At 47.9% G+C, this 20,000-nt stretch overlaps 1 protein-coding gene across 1 annotated transcript in view; it reads right to left on the reverse strand.

Moving 5' to 3' along the window:
* The window catches only part of LOC132387079 (uncharacterized), a 112,433-nt gene that overhangs the window by 16,646 nt on the left and 75,787 nt on the right, over positions 1-20,000 (reverse strand). The window contains exons 20-24 of the mRNA XM_059959434.1: positions 16,773-16,944; positions 16,611-16,676; positions 8,717-10,508; positions 7,230-7,316; positions 1,078-1,248 (exon numbers count right to left, since the gene is read on the reverse strand). Coding sequence (XP_059815417.1) covers positions 1,078-1,248; positions 7,230-7,316; positions 8,717-10,508; positions 16,611-16,676; positions 16,773-16,944 — 2,288 coding nt within the window. The remainder of the gene's footprint in view (positions 1-1,077; positions 1,249-7,229; positions 7,317-8,716; positions 10,509-16,610; positions 16,677-16,772; positions 16,945-20,000) is intronic.

Here is a 20,000-nt window from a genome sequence, read left to right on the forward strand (position 1 = left end):
TAAACCGTCCCGCGTTCAGGGAAGGGTTAAATTCGGGCTACTGGGTGGCGTGGCTCGAGGGGCCAGAAAGGCGAATTCCACATGGTATGTCAAAATAAAAAAAAATTAAATCAGTCACTGTAAGGTTTTCATGGGCCCTGGTGCTGCCTTGAAGAGCTCCTTTAGCTAAGAGTCACTTCCTCACTTTAGCATTTCCTGTCGACCACCATATGAGCAGATGGTCCTGCTCCTCGAGTCACTTTATACTCCCAACAACAGTCCATGTACATCAACTGACCTCATACAATACTTGTAAATCAAGTTTCATATTGCTTATATCTTTATGTTAATTGTGTTGCTTCTGCTTGTTGTGCTTTCTATGCCCCATCACATACGAAGGAATCATCATTTCGTTCCCCTTTACGCTCGTGTGCTGGAGAATGACAACAAACAATCTTGAATCTTGAGTTGGATAACTCAATCACTCATTTGTAACTTTTGGAGCATTTTTGGGGGGGGTTAGCACATAGTGCAAACAACTGCAGCAACAGACTTCAGCCACCAATACTCGGATGCGAATATGAACCGGGGATTAAAATCTAAGTTGCAGCTCTGAACAACGGGTTGCTAAGAACCGTGAACCACAGTTAACTGGAAGACCAGACAATGCCAATTAAGCTTCGTTTCTTGGTGTGGGTGCGAAGTTTGTGTGCCGCTCACAGAAAGCGTTGTGGATGCATTGTAAATACGGAATTCTGCTTTGGTCTTTTGCACATAAAATGTCGCGTAGCATTGGTTCAGACAGACCTTCTTTCTCCGAGAAGCTCCCCATCCATGCCTGCTACATCTCATTTTGTGGAACACAGAGATTGCTTCATATCTACCAATACTTCTCTCTGTTTCCACGACGGCGGTAAATGCTCCACTATCATTTCAGGATGCTCAATCTAGTTTACTGTTGGCTTTGGACAATAAACAATCTTGAATCCTGAGTAATTATATTGGAGCAGTTACACATCAGTGGTTCAGATATATTGCAGTGATCCAACCGTTTTCCATCCTTCAATGTTTTTGGACCTCGTTCCATCATGGACTTACCGTATTTCCTTTATTTTACACTCAGGGCTTCTGAGAGCCGCAAACAGTTGCTTTGCTCCGGGATCCCCGAGACTGTTATAACCCAGCTCCAATTCCGTCAACGATGGGTTCTCCATGATAGCGGACACGAGATGTTCGGCGCAGGACTCTGTCAGATCGTTATTATCCAGCCTGTGGTGCGACAGACGCAGGACGGGAGTGAGAATGAGAGTGAATGCGAGGAAGAGAGGAACAGGATAATACTTGATGAAGCAGGAAAGCCAGGACAAATGAACGTGGAAGAAGAGAAGAAAGAGCAAAGGAAAGACTGAGAGCGAGATAAAGGGAAAAAGAGATGAAAGAACCTTGAAATAGAAAGAGAGAAGGCCTAAGGAAAGGGGAGAAGAAAATACCCAAAGTGGGCACCATGGAATATGGCATGGACAAGGGGCGGTGTGGAAAAGAGTAGGAATGTAAAGAGAAAGGAGGCAAGAAGGGGGTGAGGGAGAGCCGAGAGATAGTTGTGAACTCATAAACATGGGAAAGCCTGCAGATGCTGGAAATCGAGAACAACACATGCAAGGTGCTGGAAGAATGCATCGGGCCACCTATGGAAATAGATAGTCGGTCTTCGATTCGGGATGACACCCCTCGTTCAACTTGTGAACTAAGTCAGCTCGATCATAGCCACTACCCACCCCGGCATCTGGGGCATCCTCCAGGGGCGTTGCCTGAAAAACGCGGCATCCCCCATGAAGGACCCGCATTACCCAGGGCATGCCCTCTTCTCACTGCTACAATCAGCAAGTAGGTACAGAAGCATGAAAACACACACTCAACAATTCAGGGATAGCCTCCTCCCCTCTGTCAGCAGATTTCTGAGCGGGCGTTGAACCCATGAATACTCCCTCAAAGCTGTTTATTTTTCTTGTTTATTTTCTCGTTATGCACTACTTATTTAAATTAACTTTTTAATTTATATTATGATTGCTTTCTTCTGTTCCTTGTCCCGTATTGCTATATCTAGTTGGTTGGCCAGTACCCGCTTTTCAATCCGTATGTGGAAGTCCCACGGACCCTAGATCCGTCGTTCTCCACCCGAGTTTCCAGGTTGGACTTGGGAGTGTCCAATTTATACTCAGCGCTGATATTCCCGTACACAACTCCTGCATCTTGGTTGTGCTGTTCAATGTGTGTTGCCCCTGCCTGCATCTTGCACCCTGCTGCCGCGTGCCGGCTGCTTTCAGCGGGTTCCCTGCACCGTCTGTATCTTGGGCCTCACCCGGTGTGATACACGCCTGTCCTTGTGCAGCCGCGAGGAGTAACTGTGCGCTGTCCCAAAGCCCTGCCATTTCCAGCCATTGGTAGGACACTCTTATGTCAATCACCTCCGACATCTGGTGCTCCTCGGGAACCGGCTCGCCCGGCCGTGGGTTCTGGTCCTCTGGCACTGCTTCAGCCACCTGCCTGCCGTCCGGGATATTCTCCTAGCAGGTCATCCTTAGGAGCCATCGTTTTGCCATACGCATGGGCGTTTCGCATTTCTTCCAGGACCATGGCTTGGACACTTCCGAGTTTCCCTCGTCCTTCATTCCAGTGAGTGTACAGTCGCTCGACATTGGACGTTGGGTGGGATTCTCCATAGTGATGTCAGCGGTTTCCATTCGGTTCCTTGGCCAGCACATTATTGCGTCTGGGTCTCTGATGACTGGCATTGATGGTTCTGATCTTGTTCTTCCCAATCAGTTGTCTTTTTAACATCTCCCTATCTATGGAGGTACTTGGATGTGGCAGCCTTCTATAGTGGCTTCCGTGAGCTTGCAGGATCCCCAGGTACACCTGCCCTGAACACCTGGTATGTGGCCAACAGGTAACTCGACTCCTTCCATCTTCATGAGTTTCCCTCCTTTCACTACCATCCGGGGGTACTTCTCCAAATGACATCCCAATGCCTCTGTTGTACACCCTTGTGGGGTGGATTCATGTGTCAATGTCTCTTTCATAACTGGCAGATGTCATCCATGTACACCCTTGTGGGGTGGATTCATGTGTCAATGTCTCTCTCATAACTGGCAGACAGCTCGATGTCATCCATGTACACCCTTGTGGGGTGGATTCATGTGTCAATGTCTCTCTCATAACTGGCAGACAGCTCGATGTCATCCATGTACACCCTTGTGGGGTGGATTCATGTGTCAATGTCTCTCTCATAACTGGCAGACAGCTCGATGTCATCCACGTACAGGAGCTGGCTGATGGTCACACCAATCTTGAAACTGTACCCACACCCACTCTCGGGCCGAGGGGGTTCAAGCCCACGCAGAACAGCAGCAGGAATTATGCATCATCCTGGCATATTCCAAATCTGACGGTCACTTGCCCTATTGGATTGGGGGTAACTTCCGGATTTGTCTTCCAAACCTTCTTGATGAAGGTCCTTAGTTTCTTGTTGACCTTCCACAGAGACAGGCATTCCAGGGTTCACATCTGGGGCCTTCAGACGTGTGCGTTCTGGCAGACGAATCCAGTCTGTGCTTAGGTTGGAATCCCTGCTCGTAGTCTGGCCTTGTTTATTATTTATTGTAATGCCTGCACTGTTTTGTGCACTTTATGCTGTCCTGGGTAGGTCTGTCATCTGATTTTTTTTTACGTAGTTCAGTGTAGTTTTGACATTGTTTCATCCAGCACCATGGTCCTGAAAAACGTTGTCTCATTTTTACTGTGCACTGTACCAGCAGTTATGGTCGAAATGACAATAAAAGGTGACTTGACCTGACTTGACGTGACTTGTCCACCAGTTGTTCGTGTTTGGAGCCTCTGAATCCATAACCGAGCCTCTCTGAGCAGGTCTCAGCACGATTAACACATGTTCCTTCAGCTTGGTGGTTATGATGCCTGACAGGAGCTTCCATGTTGTTGACGGGCAGGTTATGGGCCGGTAGTTGGATGATGCTGCTCCTTTGTGAGGATTCTTCATTATCACAAGATCTCAAGACAAAGGAGCCATTCGGCCCATCGAGTCTGCTCCGCCACCCCACCATGAGCTAAACTATTCTCCCATCTCGTTCCAATTTCCAGCTTTTTCCCCATACCCCTTGATACCCTGACTAATTAGATACCTATCAATCTCCTCTTTAAACACCCTCAACGATTGGGCCTCCACAGCTGTATGTGGTAACGAATTCCATAAATCCACGCCCCTCTGGCTTAAAAAAAAATTCTCTTCATCTCTGTTTTAAATGGGTACCCTCTAATTCTAAGACTGTGACCTCTTGTCCTAGACTCACCCACCAAGGGAAACAGCCTTTCCGCATCTACTCTGTCGAAACCTTTCAACATTCGAAATGTCTCTATGAGATCCCCTCTCATTCTTTTATACTCTAATGAATACAATCCAAGAGCTGACAAACACTCCTCATATGTTAGTCCCCGCATTCCAGGAATCATCCTGGTGAATCTTCTCTGAACTCTCTCCAACATCAGTACACCCCTTCTAAGATAGGGGGCCCAAAACTGCACGCGGTATTCCAAATGGGGTCTCACCGGTGCCTTCAGCTTGGTGGTTATGATGCCTGACAGGAGCTTCCATGAAGGATTCTTCACTGTCCTTCCCTGCGTCAGCCAGTTAAGGTTTGGAGTTGCTGGATCTGAGCTGCCAGCTGTGTAAGTGATGCTGCTGGTTCCTTCGGCCGACAGGGATGGATTATGTCGGGCCCTGCTCACGTCCAGCTTTTCATTCTTGCTTCCCGTCGCTCGATATCTTCCACTGCGACGGTGACTGGTCCCTCCCCTGGGAGATTGCAGAGTCTTGCTCGAAGGTCTTTCCGCCACCGGGCACTTGGCGTTACGTGAAGCTTCTTTCTCCCACATACTCTTTCTCCACTCCTCGGTCACTGTTTCAGATGCTTCAGGTTATTGCTCTGAAAATGCGTGAATCTTTTTCGGCCTCTTTGGACTATCGTCCCTGTATTCGCTTGGCCTCTGCATCATCAGTGTAGCTCTGTAGTCTGGTAGACAGAGCTGCTAACCCATCGCTTGGCAGTTCCGGGGCTTCGGTTACGGACATGCCTCCGTACTTCCGAGATGAGACCTTGTTCTTTGCACGTATTTGCAGCTCATTTACTCTGCTGACCTCCGCCCTTGTGGTTTTCATCTTAGCTGGAGTTTGCTATTGTGAGTTGTGCTTCGTTGGCTGCTGCTAGCATGCTGTCTGATGGAATATTATCACTGTCTGGGGAGCCTAATTCGTTCATTCACGTTCGCCAGTTTAACTATGATCTTCTCTCCGATTGCAGGCACCAGCACCCGGGAATGCCCGGCGTGTGGTTGCAACTTGCCTCTGCTGTATGCAAGGTGTGCAGTCTGTGAATTGTAGAGCTGGGGTTTAAACTCATGTCTCCCAATCCTGCGGTGGTGCAGCTGTGTTGCATTGTTATTATATGTCTTGCAATTCAAGATGTAACTGCATCGTCTAGACCAGGGGGTCGGCAACCCGCGGCTCCGGAGCCGCATGTGGCTCTTTCATCTCTGCGCTGCAGCTCCCCGTGGTTTGTTAGTTTTTGAAATGTAATTCGAACTTTGAAGATTGTGGTGATCTTGTACAATCTAAAAACGTTGTGGAGACCCCATTTCCTGGCACATCCGAACCGGCTCACAATTAGCCACCGTTCCGGCTAAGGGAGATAGCCTACGGGGGTTTGTGAGTACGTGTCTTTTGGAGCATCCGCGCCCATGGGGGTCGGGTTGAGGGAGGCTTTAAATCAAGGCTGTTTAGTTCGAATAAAGTTACCTTTGACTGCAGTGTCTTTATTTTAGCGCTGCGTGTAGCGCTATACCGCTACAATGTGTTTTTTATCGCTATTAATATACAGCACCACTGTCAATGCCTGACACCCGCCAGTGCGCGCTTTCTTTTAATTCTTCGATCCAAGGTAGGCTACCTATGGAGTAACCTTCAACCCAACGTCTTTTTTTCGGAGTTCAAAATGTTTTTGTTGCATGCAGAAATGTAATTTCGTTTTCTCTGCAGGAGTTCATCAATTTCATAAATGCAACACATTATAGTTTGTTTATACATAGCATAAAGGCAAAAAAACCTATTGTATGCAGTGTTATTTCATTTTAAATGTCAAACGGGTTTTGTGGCTCCCAGTGTTTTCTTTTCTGTGGGAAATGCGTCCATATTGGCTCTTTCAGTGGTAAATGTTGCCGACCCCTGGTCTAGCCCAAGAAACCTACCCTGCACCACTGAGCCCATACATTTCCGGTTGGCTCCCTCCAGCATGTGCGTCTGTGTGTCTGCGCGTGCGCCTGTATCTGAGCGTACACACTCACACACAGTGCTTCTTATTGTAATTTACAGCTTTCATTGTTACTTCTTGCAATAAACTGCTGCTGCGTAACAAATTTCATAATGAGAGAGAAAGATGTACAGAGAGGGCGAGACAGAACGCAAGAGAGAGAGGGAGAGAGAGAGAGCGCAAACAAGAGAGAGAGAGCAAAAGAGCGAAAAAGAGTGAGGGAGATGGACAGAGACCTGAAACAAGAGGTGAATTGGATATCTATGAATGGTTGGAGAAACTAGGAGAGGAAATGAAATAATCGGAAATTAGATGAGAAAGGAAGTGGGGGTTTGAGGGGGGGAAGAGAAAAAGAGAAGCTGAGAGGGGAGAGAGAGAAAGGCAAAGAGCCAAAGGGAGTGAAGAAGAAGAGAGGAACAACAATGGAGAAGTAGAAATAGTCAGAAATCTGGAAAAGGGGCAGGGAAAAAGATTGAGGAGAATGGAGAGCATCAGGAGACGAAAGCAAAAGCTGAGAGAGGTGGTATAGGGGTACAAAGAGGGCAGCGAAGAAATGTCAGGAACTCAGAAAGAGAAGAGGGAGAGGAAGGAAAGAGTGGAAGAGACCGTGGGGAGTAGCACAAAATAAGGAAGCAAAGGGGAAAGCATTCGAAGTGCAAGTGGAAAAGAGAAAGGACAAATATGTAGAGAGCATGGGTGAGGAAAGCAGAGAGAGAGAGAAAGAGAATGGATTGAAACAGTGAAAATGAAAGTCAACTAATATCATGCGAGTTTGAAAATACCTGTTAATTATACATCTGCCTCTACTAATACCCAACTATAAATGTGAAACATCCAGTAATTCAATTTACATTTTCACAGTTTGTGACTTACCCCACTGTTTGTATTTTGGAGTCGGAATTTGTCAGAATCTTGGACAATATTTCCACTCCAGAATCTCCCAGATTGTTTCCTTCCAACCTGAGTGCAAATGGACAAATTACACAAAGCAATTATGGATGGTTTATCGATTCGGGGCTTTCTGTGATCATTGCGAGAACATGACTTGTATCATCGATGAAAAATACGCTGCAGTAAATTAAAGTTAATTGACTTCATACCGATTGAAGGGACACCGAAAACTTGTGCTTTAAACATTCCTTGGCATTGTCCCATGCATGAGCCATCAGAAATATCCTCCGGAACTATCCTCTGTCTTGTGGGGGACCACTTCACATTTTTTATTGCTTTATAATATGGTTTTGTTTTAGGAATAGCACAGAACTTGATGAAATCCCGAAACACGTATTTTATATGCAGCATTATTGTGACATACGGGATGTGTTCACTAACCGTTCGATACTCCTGAAACTACTTCCCCTTTGTGTGCATGCATGTGGGTGTGCGTCCGTGTGTCCACAGGTGCACATGGGTGTGTCTGTGCATTATATGGATGTGTTTTCCCGTCCAGAAGACAGTAATGTGTGTCTATATTTTGTTAAAAGGTTCAATTTCTTGGCTTTCATATTTGGTAGAAGAGGAAACACACCCCTTTTTTCCAGAAGTGCAATCTGTTTCTGGTTGTTTGTCATAAAATTCATATTTATGGTAGTGCAATGCTTGTCATGTACAGGAACCCAATATTAGATGCTATGTTCAACAGAGATTTTGGTCCAAAGGATGATCCCAGGAATCAAAGGTTAAAAGTAGGAGGGGCATTTGATGGCAATAGGCCTGTACTCGTTGGAATTCAGGAGGATGAGGGGAGCATCTCATTTAAGTCTGTCGAATATTGAAAGGCCTGGATAGAATGGACGTGGAGGAGGTGTTTGCTACAGTGGGAGAGTGTTGGACCGACGGGCACAGCCACAGAATTCAAGGAGGAATTTCTTTAGCTGGAACGTGGTAAATCTGTAGAATTCGTTCCATTGACGGTCGAAAAGGCCAAGTCATTGGGTATATTTAACACGGGAAGCTGATAAGTTCTTGGTTACTAAGGGCATATTTAAGGGAAAAACCCGACCCATAATAAATCAGCCATGGTCAGATGGCAGACTCGCCCAATCCTGCTCCTCTGTCTTACAGGGTGACATTCAGATTAACCAATACCTGTTTAGTGAATGATTGCTTTCTGCGGACCAGAATTTGACATCCAGACAAAGAATCGCAGTGCCAATCTGTAACCTGTTGATTACTGAGTATTTTGATGCTCATACGTGCCTTGTCATAGTTGCTCATATACAAAATACCAAATACATGTACATAGTGTGCATGTATACATAGAGTCTGATATACATATATTGCAGTTATACGTATGCAAAATAAAACAGAAGTAACATTCAACACATATCTTGTCGCAAAGTCAGGTAAAAAAGAGTCACCTCAACACTTGGCACTTATTCAGGACAGGTTCCAGCTGGAGGAGCCCCTCGCATTGAACAGAGCAGTTCCGAAGGTCCAGTTCGTTGATGGACAGGCAGAGCCGAATGGCATGGGACAGGACAGCGTAGTCGATGGGCGTGAGTAACAATGCCTTCTCGGAGTCCGAGTCTCCGAATGCAAGTCTCGGCACAGAGCCCAGCGTGGTCTGAGCCAGCCCAGAATTCTGAGTCTCAAACAGGTAGTGCAGCGTGTTCAACAAGCTCCTTTTACCTTGTTCGCTCCACGTCAGCCCAATCCGCCTTTCCAATTTCTCCTTCAGCCAGTCAATCACTCGGCAGGCGGTTTCGCGAGAGCAAGGATCCAGAAACTCATCCAGTATTCGAGATGCCCCGGGGGAGGAGAGACCCACCACAAAGCGCAGGAAGATCTCAAAACGCCCATCGCTCTCGTTGTGGGCTTCAGTGAGCATTTTCAGGATATCCCCGGGCTCTGGAGTCAGGTATTGTGCGAGTGCAGCTACAAACTCTTGGATGGTGAGGTGCGGAAATGTGTACACAACTTTCTGATCAAAATCATCTCGCTCTACAAGTTCCACCAGGAACCCAGACAGGAACTGGGAAGGCTGCAGATCGTGCTTCATCAAATCTTCTTCCGTAAACACAATCTTCTTCTCGTGCAGTCCTGAGAAGGCCATCTGACCAACTCTTAACAATAAATCATTACATTTTTCAGTGTCGGCGACATGACTTTTCAGGATGTTGTAAATAAAATGGGAATACAGCTGGGTGATGGTCCTGGGAATTAACGTACGTTTCTCGTCTTGCATAAAGAAGGGACCCAAAACCTGACCGAGGATGCAGCAGTAAGAGGGGTTGTAGCTCATCGTGTACAGGATCTTGTTCTCTTCCATGTGTTTGAAAAACGCCGATGACACCTTCTCGTCCTTGTCAAAAAACTTGACGAAATAGTCTTTCCGTTCCTCACCAGAAAATCCAAGAATCTCAACCCAGAGGTTGATCTGCGCCTTTTCCAACAGATACAACGCTGTGGGGCGGGTGGTTAGTAACACTGAACATCCCGGGAGCAGTTTGCGCTGGATTAGACTGTAGACAATGTCAGATACTTCACCAAGGCTATCGGGATCGGGGCACATGTGTTGACGCTCCGTTCCTCTCCCGCTTTCATCAAAGTCGATGTTGTCCTTGAATTCATCAAATCCGTCGAATATAAAGAGCAGAACTGTAGGATTCTTCCAAATTTCATCTAGAATTTTCTCCAGGTAATCATATGAATGCAAAACCAGATGTTTCAAAGATACTTTTCCGTTAATGGTGTTCAGGTCGCGGAATTTGAAACTAAAAACAAACTGGAACTGTTGATACAGATATCCGGCGGCCCAGTCGTGAGTTATTTTCTGCACCAAGGTCGTTTTCCCAATCCCCGGAACTCCGCAGGCGGCCGCCGAGCACCCGGAATGAAATTCCTCCGCCTGCCCGTTTGACCTCTGCACCAGGCGGACCTCCCGAGTGAAAGAGCTTCGAAACAGCTCGCCGATGCGGATTTTCTCCAGATCTCTACGCAGATCCGATTCCCGGCATTCCTCGTGATCTTTGCCACGCGCCAGCAGCTCGTGCTCCACCAGCCTCCACTGGCGGATCGGGGAAATGATAGTCAGCTCCGTGTATCGGTCGCCCAGCTGCGAAAGCTTCACCTTTCCCTTCGTCAGGCTAGACTTCAATTCGAATATCTGGGTCAGCCTTAGGAGGGAATCTTTGTGTTGCTTTTGTACGCCTTTGGAAAAGAGTAAACAAAGTTTTACCACTTCAGCGGCTTGTAAACTGCAATATTAAGAATCCTTCCCTGTCGAAGAGAAGCGTGCTGCCAGTCATTTCTACTGAACTTGGATTAGAGGATAAAGTATAGATCAGCTCCGGAACAGGCCCTTCGGCCCACAATGCTGTCCAAAACTAACTAGTAACGAAATGGCGAACAAACCTAATCCCTTTCTGTCTACACAATACCCATATCCTTCCATTTATACCATAAGACCATAAGATGCAGGAACAGGTGTAGGCCATTCGGCCCTTGGAGTCTGCTTCGGCATTCCGTCATGGGCTGATCCAATTCTTCCAGTCATCCCCACTCCCCTGCTTTCACCCCATATCCTTGGATGCCCTGGCTAATCGTGAACCTGTCTATCTCTATCGGCTCATGGTGACAAATTCCACAGATTCACCACCCTCTGACTAAAGTAATGTCTCCACATCTCCTTCAGTCCTGCAGTCACGCCCTCTTGTCCTAGACTCCCTGACCATGGGAAATAACTTTGCCAAATCTAATCTGTTCAGGCCTTTTGACATTCGGAATGTATCAATGAGTATTCCCACCCCTTTCTCCTCAAGTCCAGGGAATACAGCCCAAGAGCTGCCAGACGTTCCTCATACGGTACACCCCCCCCCCCCAAACCCTGGAATCATTCTCGTGAATCTTCTGCGAACCCTCTCCAATGTCGGTATGGCCTTTCTAAAATAAACAGCTCAAAACTGCACACGATACTCCAAGAGTGGTCTCACGGGTGCCTTATAGAGCCTCCACATCACATCCCTGCTCTTATATCCTCCACCTCTAGAAACAAATGCCAACATTGCTTTTGCCTTCTTCACAACTGACTCAACCTGAAGGTTAACCTTCAGGGTATCCTGCACAGGAACTCCCAAGTCCCTCACATTCATCTTCCCATCTAAATATTCCACACATTTTCCTCACGCTCCTGTCCCTCTCTAAATATCCCTCAAGTCTTTCCTCACATTATAAATATGTATTCCAATCTAGATATCTGTTAAAAATCCTGAAAGTATCTGCTTCGAACACCCCGTCCACCTCTGCCCCCCCCCCCCAAGCCGAGTATTCCAGGCACCCCACCCCTCTCTGTACGTAACCCTCATGTCTCACCTGACTGACCCACTTTCACTTTCAATCCATTGCAACCCTGTAAGAAAGACACGGTCCAGCTATCTTCTGTAATCTTATAAACCTCTATGAGAGCTCCCCTCGGCTTCTGCCGCTCCAGGAAATACAGTCCAAGTTGATCCAACCTTTCCCTTCAGCTCCTTCGGCCCCCTGTCCAAAGCCCTGAAGTCCTTCATCCGTTGGGGTGATCATAACGGGACACCCCGCTCCTGCTGAGGCTTCACTGGAGTTTTATGAAGCTGAACCCATTGTATTTAGTGTTTAATGTTTAAGCCGCGTGTCTTCTTCACCACCTTATCGGGACGTGGCTTTCAGTTCCAGGGCATCAGATTCGCCCCCACCCCCCCCCTTTAAGAAACAGGGGTTGCTACACTCCACCACCGATGCTGCCCTCACAATGCACCTCACATCTGCCCGCCGCCTTAACAGTGCTAGGAATTCCTCTTGTCCTTATCTAGCTCCTCATCGCAGTCCCCATCCAACGCATCATCTTCCACAACCTAGGCCATCTCCGGTTGAATCCTACCACGCAACGTATTTTACCTCCCACCCCCTCTTTCGGCAGCGATCTCTCACTCCCTGAGATCCCCTTGTCCGTTTGTGTCTCCCTACTCCTCATCCCTACGGCACTTACCCCTGCAAGTGCTACAGCTGCCCGGCCACCTCCTCCCTCGCGTCCATTCAGGTTCCCGGGCAGTCCTCCCACGCGGCACTTCACCAGCGCATCAGCTGGGATCACCTATTCCATCCCGTACTCCCGATGCAGCCTCCTCTACTTTGCTGAGACCCGTCGTAAATTGGCGGACCGCTCCGCCCATCCTCCCTCCTCCTCTTCCTCCTCCCCCCTTTAGGCGGGACTTCCCAGTGGACTAACATTTTAATTCCCATTCCTGTTCCAACGTGACAATCCATGGCCTCATCTTGAGCAACGATGAGACACTCTCAGGGTGGAGGAGCAATACCTGATATCCCATCTGGGTAGCCTCCAACCTGTTGGGATGAACATCGATTTCTCCTTTCATAAACATTTTACCCCATCCCCCTTCCTCTATTCCCCACTCTGACGTTTTACCTCTTCTCACCTGCCTATTACTTCCCCCAGGGAAACCTCCTCCTTTCTTTTCAGACTTAGGCCGACCTCGTCTCCTGTCAGATTCTTTCTTCTCCAGCCCTTGACCTTTTGCATCCACGTGGCTTCACCCTTCTCCTTCCAGCTCGCCTCCTTCCCCTCCTCCCACCATCTTCCCTCTTCCTTCTCAGCCACGAGAAAGTGTCTCGACCTGAAACGTCAACAGCCTACTCATTTCCATGCGTCCCGACTGATCTGCTGAATCCCTCCAGCATTTTGCGTGTGTTGCTGATCGGAGAGATCGAATGCTTGCATTTACCCAATCAATACCCCTCGTCATTTTGTATACCTCTATCTCTTTGTCTTCCTCGATACCCCCTGTACTCTTTCAGGTTTATCTGCATCTTTCTTGCAGGTAGTTGACCAAAACTGCACACGATACTCCCAAGTCAGGCCCCTTCCACGTCTTATCCAACTTCGACATAACATCCCATCTCCTGTGCACAATATTTTGATTTATGAAGGCCAATGTGCCAAAAGCTTTCTTTACATCCCAATCTACCCGTGACGCTACTTTCAATAAATAATGGACATGTAGTCCAATCCCTTTGTTCCACAGCACTCCTCAGTGCCCTACCGTTCACTGTGTAAGACATTATCCCGGATGGACCTACCAAAGTGCCACAGCTCGAACACTTGCCTGCATTGAATTCCATCCGTCATTTTTCACTTCAGTTATTCCATCGGCTCCCGAACCCACTGACAGCCATGATACTCTTCCTCGCTGACCACTGCACCCCAATCTTGGCGTCCAATTTGCTGATCCAGTTGACTGCATCATCATCCAGGTCGTTGATATAGATGACAAACAACAACGGCCCCTGCACTGATTCCCTGCTGCACTCCACTAGTCCCAGACTCCAGTCGGACAGACAACCATCTACTAATATTCCCTGGCTTCTCCGACAGAGGAATGCCAAATCGAATTTACTTCCTCACCTTGAACGCTGAGCGACTGACCCTTCTCGACCAACCTCCCCTGTAGAACCTCATCACGTGTATTTCTCAAGTTCAGACAGGCAGCATCCGCCGTCTTGCCTTCATTCACTGTCCCGGTAACTTTCTCAGAAAACTTTACAATATTGGGCAGACGTCAGTCACCACGCCGACCATCCCGTATCTGCCCAAGTCTGTCCAAATACTCATACATCCAGTCCCTTAGAATACCTTCCAATAACTTCCCCACTGCCGAATGCAGGCTCGCCGGCCTGTAATTTCCTGGTTTGTTTTTCGAGCCTTTCTTCAGACAATGGAAAAATATTGGCCATCTCACACGTCGCAGAAGATTGACTATCTCTGCTAGGCCCCGGCAGTTTCTGCATTTGCCTTTCACGGGGCCATGGGGGAGATCTGTAAGGCACTTGGGACTTATCAACCCCAAATTTGCCTCAATGCAGGAAGCACCTCCCCTCCCCCATAAACTTTATAGAGCCTGTGAAGCTGATACTGCTTTCCCTCACTCCCCGTGACCCCGTGTCCACTTCCTCAGCCAATACAGATGCGAGAAAGTCATTCAAGATCTCCCCCATCGTTTTTGGCTCCACGCACAGTCACCAATGAAGCAACCAACTATAGGGCTATAGACAGCGACTAACGACAGGTGCCCCATTAAATTCCTACAGGAATATCGTGAGGATGGTGGGATCCATCTTTAACACGTACAGCTCCCTTCCTTTAAGCGCGTTGTGACTTCGACTATTTGTGTCCTGTGTCCTGTGTCGCCGTGAAATTTGTTACATGCTCCCTTCGGGTCATCCCAGGGTTGTATATGGCGATATATATGTGCTTTGATAATACATTTACTTTGAACGATGAAAGCTTACCTCATAGAGTGATCCAGTAACTCAGGATGGAATCTGGCCCTTTGGCCCCACTGCTCCTTGCTGACCAGCACATCCCGTCAGTCCCAGTTGTCTGCAAACAACTTATAACCCTCCAAGCCTCTCCCCTCCATATACCCAGGATGGTGGAAAACTCTGAGGCACTTATTTATAGTTACGGTGCCTGAGACTTTGCACAGTACTGTATAGTGTTTACAATAGGATGGTGGGTAGGAAACAGATACAAGAGCAACCCGCGTAACACAAAATGCTCGAATCGTGGTTTCCCTTCTGCCGTCATCAACGATGCCCTCACCCGCATCTCCTCCGTTTCCCGCACTTCGGCCCTCACCCCATCCTCCCGTCACCGCAACAGGGACCGTGTTCCCCTCGTCCTCACCTACTACCCCACCAGCCTCCGGATCCAGCGTATTATTCTCCGCAACTTCTGCCACCTTCAACAGGACCCCACCACTAAGGACATCTTTCCCTCTCTACCCCTCTCCGCTTTTCGCAGGGATCGTTCCCTCTGCGACTGCCTGGTCCACACGTCCCTCCCCACAGATCTCCCACCTGGTACTTAACCCTGCAAGCACAAGTGCTACACCTGTCCCTACACCTCCTCTCTTACCACCATTCAGGGCCCCAAACAGACTTCCAGGTGAGGCAACACTTCACTTGTGAGTCTGTTGGGGTTACCTATTGCATCCGGTGCTCCCGGGGCGGACTCCGCTACATCGGCGAGACCCGACGCAGATTGGGGGACCGCTTCGTCGAGCACCTCCGCTCCGTCCGCCACAACTGACAGGATTTCCCGGTTGCCACTCGCTTCAACTCTGCTTCACAGTCCCATTCAGATGTGTCCATACATGGCCTCCTCTACTGCCATGATGAGGCCAAACTCGGGTTGGAGGAGCAACTCCTCACATACCGTCTGTGTAGCCTCCAGCCCCTTGGTATGAACATTGAATTCTCCAACTTCTGGTAATTCCCTGCCCCTCCCTCTCCCCATCCCACCTTAACTCTGTCTCCTCTTCCAGCTGCCTATCATCTGTCTCATGATTCTGCCTTCTTCTCCTACCCATAGTGCTTTCCCCTTACATTCCTTCTTCACCTGTCCTGCCTATCCCCTCCCTGCTTCCCCTCCCCCACCCCTTGATCTTTCCTCTGATTGGTTTGTCACCCTCCCCCCCCCCCACCTTCTTTAGAGGGCCCCTTCCCCCCTCCCTCTTCAGTCCCGACGAAGGGTCTCGGCCCGAACCGCTGACTGCTCGTTTCCACGGATGCTGCCCGACCTGCTGAGTTCATCCAGCTTCTCTGTACACGTTGATTTGACCACAGCATCTGCAGTGTCCTTTGTGTTTCCAAAATGTTCGAGGAACTCAGTAGGCCAGCCAGCATCTATTGTCAGGACTGAACAGTCAACGCTTCGGTCTGAGACCTCGGAACCGGGAAGGCATGGCAGGGGTCGGGGGGTGGGGGGGGGGAAGACGCCAGTATAAGAAGATGGGAGGGGGGCGGGAGGGGGATCTGGACCAGCTGGAAGGTGTTAGGTGACGCCAGGTGGGTGGGAAAGGTAAAAAAAAAGCTGGAGAGAGAGGAGAGGAGAGTGGACCGTGGGCAACAGGGAGGGAGGAGTGGGCCCAGTGGGAGAAAAGAGACTCTTGGATAGGTACAGAGCTTAGAAACATAGAGGACTCTGCTCAGCAGTTTCCAGTGTAGTTTACCTGGGAGGCAAGAGATTGTGGGCCAAAAGGCCAGAAATGTGCTGCACATTTCTATGTTTCCAAGTGTTATTTGGTTACTGGAAAGACATAAATCTACTACAGTACTATACAAAAAGCTTAGGGACTCTAGCTACATATAAATCAAAGGTCTGTTGCACAGTCCTGTATCCAAATGCATGCTAAAATGTTGCAATTTTACTCGCCTCAGCCTCTTCCTCAGCATCTCTAGCCAGTCTTATCCACTTACCATGTAGTTTGCTGGGCAGTTTCGATACAACCTCTGTGACGAATGCGTGGCTTGGCAGAGAGGTACCTGTTGGATCCAAGCAGATCTGGTCAGCTCAGCAATGAATCGCATTAGCTCGGGAGGCCGCGTTAGAAGCCAGGAGAGCACGCAGCGGGGACATACCGTGTTCCTCAACTTCTTTCAGTATCCTGTCCAGCTTAGGTACTCCACGGCGCATGTTCACAAAGGAGTCCCACATGGCTCTTTGGGCCGCGGGACCCTTCGCCATCACCAGTCCCAGGAGTTGCTCAGAACTTTCTGCCTTCTGCTCCTTGTCCGCAAGTTCAGTGACCATCTGAAGGAAACACGATCAGAAACTGGGGAATGTAGACCCGGAACTCAAAGAAGATAGTCGATTGGAACGATCACAAGTGAAGGGTGCTGCACAAGTGTCTTGAGGCACATATATACAGTTCTGGTACCAAAGACTTTGTCACAGTTCTGTCATAATCTTTTCTATTGCATTGCATATGCTGATCAAAAAAAACAAATTTCATGACATATGTGAGTGACAATAAACCTGATTCTGATAAGGGTCTCCATCAGAGGGTGGAGAAAGGGGCATGGAGAGGGGAATCCTGGTTGTAAAAAGTGGAAGGGAGAGGGCAGGGTGCAGAAAGCACCTGAGTGACATTCTGTAATGATCAATAAACCAATTGTTTGGAATCAAATGACCTTGCCTGATGTCTCAGGGTTGGGTGTGTCTGCATTCGTGCCATACCCCCTCTGCCCCAGGCAATACTTCTCAGCCACTTCTCACACGCCCCTCCTGCAGCGCAGTGCTCAAGTCAAGTCAAGTTTATTGTCATTTTGACCATAAATTGCTGGGACAGTACACAGTAAAAATGAAGCAACGTTCCTCCAGGACCCTGGTGCTACATGAAACCACACAAAACGACACTAGACTGTGTGATACAGCACAAGGCTACACTGACTACGTAAAACAACATAAAAACTACACTAGACTGTGTGAGACAGCACAAGGCTACACTGACTACGTAAAACAACATAAAAACTACACTAGACTGTGTGAGACAGCAGAAGGCTACACTGACTACGTAAAACAACATAAAAACTGCACTAGACTGTGTGAGACAGCACAAGGCTACACTGACTACGTAAAACAACATAAAAACTGCACTAGACTGTGTGAGACTGCACAAGGCTACACTGACTACGTAAAACAACATAGAAACTACACTAGACTGTGTGAGACAGCACAAGGCTACACTGACTACATAAAACAACATAAAAACTGCACTAGACTGTGTGAGACAGCACAAGGCTACACTGACTACGTAAAACAACATAAAAACTACACTAGACTGTGTGAGACAGCACAAGGCTACACTGACTACGTAAAACAACATAAAAACTGCACTAGACTGTGTGAGACTGCACAAGGCTACACTGACTACGTAAAACAACATAGAAACTACACTAGACTGTGTGAGACAGCACAAGGCTACACTGACTACATAAAACAACATAAAAACTACACTAGACTGTGTGAGACAGCACAAGGCTACACTGACTACGTAAAACAACATAAAAACTACACTAGACTGTGTGAGACAGCAGAAGGCTACACTGACTACGTAAAACAACATAAAAACTGCACTAGACTGTGTGAGACAGCACAAGGCTACACTGACTACGTAAAACAACATAGAAACTACACTAGACTGTGTGATACAGCACAAGGCTACACTGACTACGTAAAACAACATAAAAACTACACTAGACTGTGTGAGACAGCACAAGGCTACACTGACTACGTAAAACAACATAAAAACTACACTAGACTGTGTGAGACAGCAGAAGGCTACACTGACTACGTAAAACAACATAAAAACTGCACTAGACTGTGTGAGACAGCACAAGGCTACACTGACTACGTAAAACAACATAAAAACTGCACTAGACTGTGTGAGACTGCACAAGGCTACACTGACTACGTAAAACAACATAGAAACTACACTAGACTGTGTGAGACAGCACAAGGCTACACTGACTACATAAAACAACATAAAAACTGCACTAGACTGTGTGAGACAGCACAAGGCTACACTGACTACGTAAAACAACATAAAAACTACACTAGACTGTGTGAGACAGCACAAGGCTACACTGACTACATAAAACAACATAAAAACTGCACTAGACTGTGTGAGACAGCACAAGGCTACACTGACTACGTAAAACAACATAAAAACTACACTAGACTGTGTGAGACAGCACAAGGCCACACTGACTACGTAAAACAACATAAAAACATATTGCACTGCTGCCAAAAAAAAACATATTTCATGACGTATGTGAGTGATGATAAACCGGATTCTGATAGGAGTCTCCATCAGGCTACTGTGCAACCACTCTGTGCAGTTTTGGGCTCCTTATTTAAGAAAGGATGTGCTGATGTTGGAGAGGGCTCAGGGAAGGTCCACCAGAATGAATCCAGGAATGAGAGGGTTAACATATGGGGAATCTTTGACCACTCTTGGGCAGTACTCCTTGGAGTTCAGAGGAATGAACTCTGATCTCATAGAAACATGTTGAATGTTGAAAGGCGTGGACAGAGTGGATGTGGCAAAGTTGTTTCCCATGGTGGGGGAGTCTAGCATGAGAGGACATGACTTGAGGATTGAAGGGCGCCCGTTCAGAACAGAGACACGGCGAGTTTTGTTTTTATCCAGAGGCTGGTGAATCTGTGGGATTCGTTACCACGGGCGGCAGTGGAGGCCAAGTCATTGGGTGTATTTAAGGCAGAGATTGATAGGTTTCTGAGTAGCCAGGGCATCAAAGGGTTATGGTGAGAAGGCGGGGGAATGGGACTAAATGGGAGAATGGATCAGCTCATGATGAAATGGCGGAGCAGACTCGATGGGCCGAATGGCCGACTTCTATGTCTTATGGTCTGTCAGAGTGTGGGGAACGGGGACAGGGAAAGAGGAATCACGGCTGAGAAAAGGGAAAGGGATAGGGCAGGGAACAAGAAACTCCGAAGAGATCTTCTGTAATGATCAATAAACTACTTGTTTGGAATCAAGTGACATTGTCTGATGTCTCAGGGCTGGGTCGGCCTGCATTCGCGCCAGACCTCTGCCCCAGGCGTTACTTCTCCGCCACTTCTGCAACACCCCTCCTGCGGCGTTCCACCTTCACCATTCCCAGCATCCTTAGCTCCTGCCACCTTTACAGAGCTTTATTTTACTTTGAAGGGATTTATTTCATCTAAGCTCGAGACCTCGTTTCAAATTCGCTTCCTTGTAAATTTGTGAGCCCAGTCTCCACGAGTTCCAGACCACCAGTAAGGAGTTCGTATGTTATATAGATGACCGCATGGGCTCC

This window comes from Hypanus sabinus, unplaced genomic scaffold, assembly GCF_030144855.1.
Source record: "Hypanus sabinus isolate sHypSab1 unplaced genomic scaffold, sHypSab1.hap1 scaffold_151, whole genome shotgun sequence".
Classification (NCBI taxonomy): domain Eukaryota; kingdom Metazoa; phylum Chordata; class Chondrichthyes; order Myliobatiformes; family Dasyatidae; genus Hypanus; species Hypanus sabinus.